This window comes from Camelina sativa, unplaced genomic scaffold (genome assembly GCF_000633955.1).
Source record: "Camelina sativa cultivar DH55 unplaced genomic scaffold, Cs unpScaffold00486, whole genome shotgun sequence".
In the NCBI taxonomy this organism is placed as follows: Eukaryota; Viridiplantae; Streptophyta; class Magnoliopsida; order Brassicales; family Brassicaceae; genus Camelina; species Camelina sativa.
Window position 1 is genome coordinate 126,900 of NW_010921709.1, and position 6,502 is coordinate 133,401.

The window sequence follows — 6,502 nt, forward strand, 5'->3', positions numbered from 1 at the left end:
TAGTTGAAAGAAACAGTTTTGGAGAAAATGCAACAGAACCTTCTTGAGCCTTTGTTGTGGCGTGTTGGCTGTGCTATATCTGCTTCCATAACTCCACCATAAGATGTGGTCAAGACTGATGACAGATATTCACATAACTTGGTGCTTCTGTGTATTCTGGTGTTACTGGGGACTGTGAGTTAGATACTAGAAGAGGGTGGTTAGGTTGGTTTTACGCGAGGCATGGGGTCTCGATTTGTTGTTTCTCGTGGATTGGTTATTATGCATTTGAGATTGTGAGACTTAAATCTAAATGAATATGTGAAGAGGAAAGAAGATTGTGAATACTAACTTGATGCTGATTATTGAGTTTTGGCTTTTGGTATGGTCAGATGAACAAAGATATACAGAGGTTTTCTATTGTTATCAAATGAAGCATTAAGCTTTATCCCTGTGAGTTGTTTCACAGGCAAGCTTTATCCAAAACCCAGCTTGGATTCTAAGAGGGGGTACTTTGCAAGATAGTGAGAGCTTTGTTCATTCTAAGATATGTGTTTTTGTTTTTTTTTTTTGTTTTTTTTTTTTGTTTTTTTCTGGGTTTATTGTTTCCTCCGTTTTGATTGTCAGTTTGTCACAATTATATTGGTCACATTTGAACAAAAGTTCGATTCCGAGAAAATACCATCACCAAGAAAAAACCACATGACACGAGAACCGAGATGAATAATCACTCTCTTCCTTTTATCTTCTTCCTCCACCTAATCCTCTTCCTTTCCCAAGATTTTCCCACATTTTCTCACCGTTTCTCGCAGCCACTACACAACTTAACTCTCTACGGCGACGCCTACTTCCGAGACCGTACAATCTCCCTCACCCGACAACAACCCTGCTTTCCCTCCGCCACAACATCTCCGTCAAACCCATCTCCCTCCGGCTACGGACGAGCTCTCTACGTTTACCCAATAAAGTTTCTTGAACCTTCAACAAACACAACCGCTTCTTTCTCTTGCCGCTTCTCCTTCTCCATCATCGCTTCACCTTCTTGCCCTTTTGGTGACGGTTTCGCTTTCTTGATCACATCCAAAGCTGACTCCTTGGTCTTCTCTAATGGCTTCTTTGGCCTACCAAACCCGGATGATTCTGATTCTTCCGTCATCGCCGTCGAGTTTGATACTCGGTTTGACCCGGGTAACGGCGATATTAACGATAACCACGTTGGGATCGATGTTAATTCGATCGTCTCTGTTGCTACTGTTGATGCGTTATCAAAAGGGTTTGATCTTAAGAGTGGGAGAGAGATGATGGCGTGGATTGAGTATAGTGATGCTCTTAAACTCATTAGGGTTTGGGTTGGGTATTCACGTGTTAAGCCTACGAGTCCTGTTTTAGCAACACAGATTGATCTCTCTGGTAAAGTAAAGGAGTATATGCACGTTGGTTTCTCTGCTTCAAATGCTGCTACGGGTCCTGGGTCAGCCTTGCACATCGTTGAGCGGTGGAAATTTACGACCTTTGGGTCTCATTCTGATGCGATTCAGGAAGAGGAGGAGGAGGGTGAAGAGTGGTCGGTCTGCTCTGATGCGATTCATCGTAAAGGTTTCGATTACAGGGTTTCAGTTGTTGGATTAAAGATCCCATTTTGGAGTCTTTTACCTGGTTTGGCTGCAATTGTTTTTCTCGTGGCGTTTATTGTTCTATCATTGATTTGTGGCAAGAAAAGGATTAGTGACGGAGCTGATACGAATTCGGGGCTTAATCGAATGCCGGGAAGGTTGTCCTTGGCTGAGATCAAATCGGCGACATCGGGATTCAACGAGAACACAATCGTGGGTCAAGGAGCTTCAGCTACTGTGTACAAAGGCTCTATTCCTTCCATTGGATCTGTGGCCGTGAAGCGTTTTGATCGAGAACACTGGCCACAGTGCAACCGTAACCCTTTCACCACAGAGTTCACCACAATGACTGGTTACTTGCGGCACAAGAATCTGGTTCAGTTCCAGGGTTGGTGCAGTGAAGGAACAGAGACGGCCCTAGTGTTTGAGTACTTGCCCAACGGTAGTTTAAGTGAATTCCTACATAAGAAACCCCCATCGGATCCATCAGAAGAGTTTATAGTCCTCTCTTGGAAGCAGCGGGTAAATATCATTCTGGGCGTGGCTTCTGCACTTACTTATCTACACGAAGAATGTGAGAGACAGATCATCCACCGTGACGTCAAGACCTGTAACATAATGCTTGATACCGATTTTAACGCCAAACTTGGTGATTTTGGGTTAGCTGAGATTTATGAGCACAGTGCGTTGCTAGCTAGACGAGCCCCTACACTCCCAGCAGGTACTATGGGTTACTTGGCACCTGAATACGTGTACACAGGTGTGCCCTCTGAAAAATCCGACGTGTACAGCTTCGGAGTGGTGATTCTTGAAGTGTGTACAGGGCGTAGGCCGGTGGGGGATGACGGGACGGTGCTCGTAGAGCTGATGTGGAGCCTCTGGGAGACGGGGAAAGTCCTGGATGGTGCTGACATCATGCTGAGGGAAGAGTTTGATGCAGAGGAAATGGAAAGGGTGTTGATAGTTGGGATGGTTTGTGCGCATCCGGACTGTGAGAAGCGGCAAAGGGTGAAAGAGGCTGTGAGGATTATACGCGGGGAGACGCCATCGCCAGTTCTTCCGGTGAGGAGGCCTTTGCTGAGAATCCGGTCAGCTATGGAAGCTGAAGAGATGATTGCCGATGGTTTGGGTGGGGATGATCTTCCCTGGATGACGCCTAAATCCAATTTTAGCTAATTGATTTTTTTTTGGCTTTCTGTAATTCGTAAACTTTTTGTGTTTGATTTGGAAAATTGGACTCTTTTTTATTGGAAACTAAGAACTCTTTTCTATCGTAATATTCACAGAAAAAAACTACTCCATCCGTCGTCCCTCATTGTTTGCTGTTTAAGTTTTTTCAAGTTTTTTCATATAATATATTATTACCTGTTTGATGTGCGGATTTAAAGTATTTAAAATAAAATAAAATTTTACAAAAAATATAAAATTTTGAATAAGTAAAAACTCTCGATAAAAATAAATAATCTACCAAAGTGTCCAATGTGATATTTGGTGTAAAATGTATGATTCTGCGGTTGAGACTATTAATCATATTTTCTTTGAATGTCCTTGCTCGTGTGAAGTTTTAGATTTATCTCCGACTCCGGTCTCGTCAGAGGATTTTCCATATGAGTCGGTGTACTCGAATTTAGATTTTGTTTTCTAGAGGGATGCCTCTCAACAAAGTGATCCTGATCAACTTCTTTAATTACCATAGATTTTATAGGCAATATGGAAGGCCATAAATAAAAATATTTTTTAAGGTTTAGAGGTCGAGACAAATGATATAATAGTTCAGGCTTTGGGTGATAAGTTAGCCTGGGAAGAGGCGCTCTCTTTTACGGCGGTCATGTCAGCTCCATCTCCGTTTTCGGATGTCCAGGTTTCTTCACCTCGTTGTCAGATTGATGGTTCTCTAAAAGCAACCAATGTGCATTCAGGATTGGGCTGGTGGTGTTGCGTTGGAGAGGAGCGTGTTGTTGGGGGCCAAGCGTCTAAGATGGAGCTCCTCCCCCTGTATTCGGAGTTAGAATCGTTGTTGTAGGCCATGGAGCAGATACGTGTTGCAAGGATCACTTGTCAACATTTCAAGACTGATTGTGCTGATTTACTCACTATGGTGCAGTCTTTTGAAGATTGGCCGTCCTTCTCCAGCCTGCTCGATGAGTTAAACTCGCTGGAGTTCTTCCCATTATTCTCCATCTCTTGTATCCCGCGTGCGTCAAATACGAAGGCAAATTGTCTTGCCTGTGCTTCCTGTTCTTTTATGTCTAAAGTTTCTTTTGTAAGCCTCTTCCTTCCAGCTTGGAGAACTAACCGAGGAGTTTCCTTTTATTTTATTGTGTGGTTGAAAAAAATAAAGTAAATAGATACACTTTTAGTCAAAGAAAATAGTTTTTGATGTGTTCAAAGTTATTGAAATAAAATTAAATTTAACAATGAATATATATTTAATTATGATAGTCCCCGCGCGCATGCACAATAATTAGAACTTTTAAAAAACAGTTTTGATACTTTAGGATATGCTGCTTTACTCCAGCTTAAGTGGAATAACCAAGTTCATTAAATGCAGCTCCCCTTGCTTCCCAAGCGGACTTGATGAGAAGTTTTGTCCGTTCTAGAGTTCGCATCCCATCTTTTGCGGACATGTCCGAGATTAACCGCGAGAATTTCTTCGGGTTAGCTGATAAAGTTGGTGAGGTGAGTATGGAAATACATAGCTAATTTTAAGGTTTCCCTTTATATTTTACTAATAATTCATTTTTGCAGATGATGATCGAATTTAACAACTCCGTTGCCTCGTACGAAGAGCAGCCTTTTGCTTACCCTTCAGTCTCTGAAATGTCAAGGCTTAAGCTCAGGGTGACCGAGCTGGAAGGTAAAGTAGCTGAACACATCCGGCTAGAGTCCGTGAATGCTAAGGCGGTAGAGAGAGCCAAACAGATTCCGTTCCAGATGAAAAAGGCTGAGCTCAAAGTACTGGACCTCGGGATCACCAAGGAAGACCTCAGGGGGAAGCTGAAGAAAGCAGGAAAACTCTATTACGAGGTGATAAGCGGGATTTTCACCCAGTGTATCAATTCCCTATGCAGTTATAGTACAAAGGGTTATCAATCCAAATGGTTGTGTATGCTAGCAGGATGGATGCAATCAGAACAATGCAAGTCAAGCCAAGCAATAAAGGGTTTTGTCTAACAATCCTAAAATAGCAAAAGAAAAGAATATAAACAAGAAAATCCCACGATCTAAGCACTCGCTGCAAGCATTCGAGTACATGATCAGGTGGGGTGATCGAGTAAGCAAATGAAAAATGAACAACTCGAGGGGTTACTCGAAGCAGGTGATCGTGTACCTGTTTGGGTAAGGGATCGAGTGATGAATAAAAATGCACGCAATTAAGATACGCAAGCTTCTAAGGATGGGGTAATTGAATCATAAGTATTCCTGACCAGCACAAATGTCTTATATGCCTCAAGCAAATATCTCCTAGACAATGAACCTCTAAAATCTTGTTAAAACACTCTCGTGATAGAAACAATCAACCTTGATCACTCCCCTATCCAACTCTCGTTGGAGAAACATGACCAATCATGTATTAAGATCCAATTCATTATTGTCAGTAACCCCTTACTCATCTAATCTCTTAGGCTAAGTGAGTAAACCTCTAGCATTGTTGATTCAAGCATCTCATATACACCTCTCTGTGGTAAAACACCTTAGATCTAATCTCACCCTCTCGGTTTGTTGACAGCATTAAGAACACCAATCTAGAAGGAAATCTATTAAACATATACAATCAAACTAAGACATCCTGACCGATCAAGAACACAAAATCATCTATCCCATCCCTAGAAACTTTACTACACTACTCGGAAATCATAGCAAGAAACATAAAAGCATATATGAACAAAAATTGCAATATAATAAATGATAGAGTAGAGAAGTAAGAATACAAAATAGAAATCTAAAGAAATGATAAAAAGATATGAAACAAATCCTAACAAAAATTGAAAAGAGTTTTGAGTCGCTCAGTTCTCTCTCAGAAGCTCTCGCTCTCTGATTTGAGGGTCTGCGGCGTGCTTGTTTGCGAGGAAGGAGAGGAGGGGTTTATATATGGAAACCCCTTTGACCTAGATTTCCAGTCCTGCCCAAGGGTCTACTCGATGGGGTACACGAGGATAAGGTCGGGTTACTCCTCGGGTAGATCTTCGGGTTGTTCTTCCTGCTCTTGGATCCTCCTCGATCGTGTTGGGGTTCAGACTGTGCTTGCAGCTCGGTGGCTCCTTCGGGTACATGCTCGGGTTTGTCCTTGTTTTCCCCATTTTAGGTTCTTAAGCACCTGTTTTCATCCAAAATATGCAAATGCAAAAATGCAACACCCTAAATGGCATAAAAGTGAATTCCTACAGTTAATGACCTAAAAATGCTAAGTTAAGGGTATGAACAATACAAAATATGGACAAAAAAGATGCTAAAAATATGTAAATTAGAGAGTTATCAGACCCCCAAACTTAAATGTTGCTAGTCCTCTAGCAAGGAAGTAGGAGGGTGCGGTTTAATATACGGGGACTCATAACCTTTTTATGCTAAGCGAAGGATTCAAGCTATAGACCTTAAAGATAGTTTAATGGTGCTAAGATCAATCAACATACTTACCATGCATCGATCTAGTTCAACCTCCAACTAAAAGTAAAGAACATCTCTTTCACATTTAATTAAGTGTTTGGCGAATTCTTGCAAAATGGAAGGTGAATCAAGCTCAATCGATTTCAAGGGTAAGGCTTTTTAGTAAGGTGGTTTCAAACAAATTCTTTGGGTGGTTTTCTCTCAAAAGAAGGAATGCTAGACAGTTGTGAAAACTATCTAAGATTGAGAACAATTTGGGCATACAAAGCTTAACTCTTGATAATCTACCCTTTTCTCATTCACCT

At 41.5% G+C, this 6,502-nt stretch overlaps 1 protein-coding gene across 1 annotated transcript; it reads left to right on the forward strand.

Moving 5' to 3' along the window:
• Positions 1-688: 688 nt before the first annotated feature.
• Positions 689-2,772, forward strand: LOC104773201 (L-type lectin-domain containing receptor kinase S.6-like). Its single transcript, XM_010497776.2, has one exon. The coding sequence runs from the start codon at positions 699-701 to the stop codon at positions 2,766-2,768; it is 2,070 nt and encodes a 689-aa protein (XP_010496078.1). The 5' UTR covers positions 689-698; the 3' UTR covers positions 2,769-2,772.
• Positions 2,773-6,502: the final 3,730 nt, after the last annotated feature.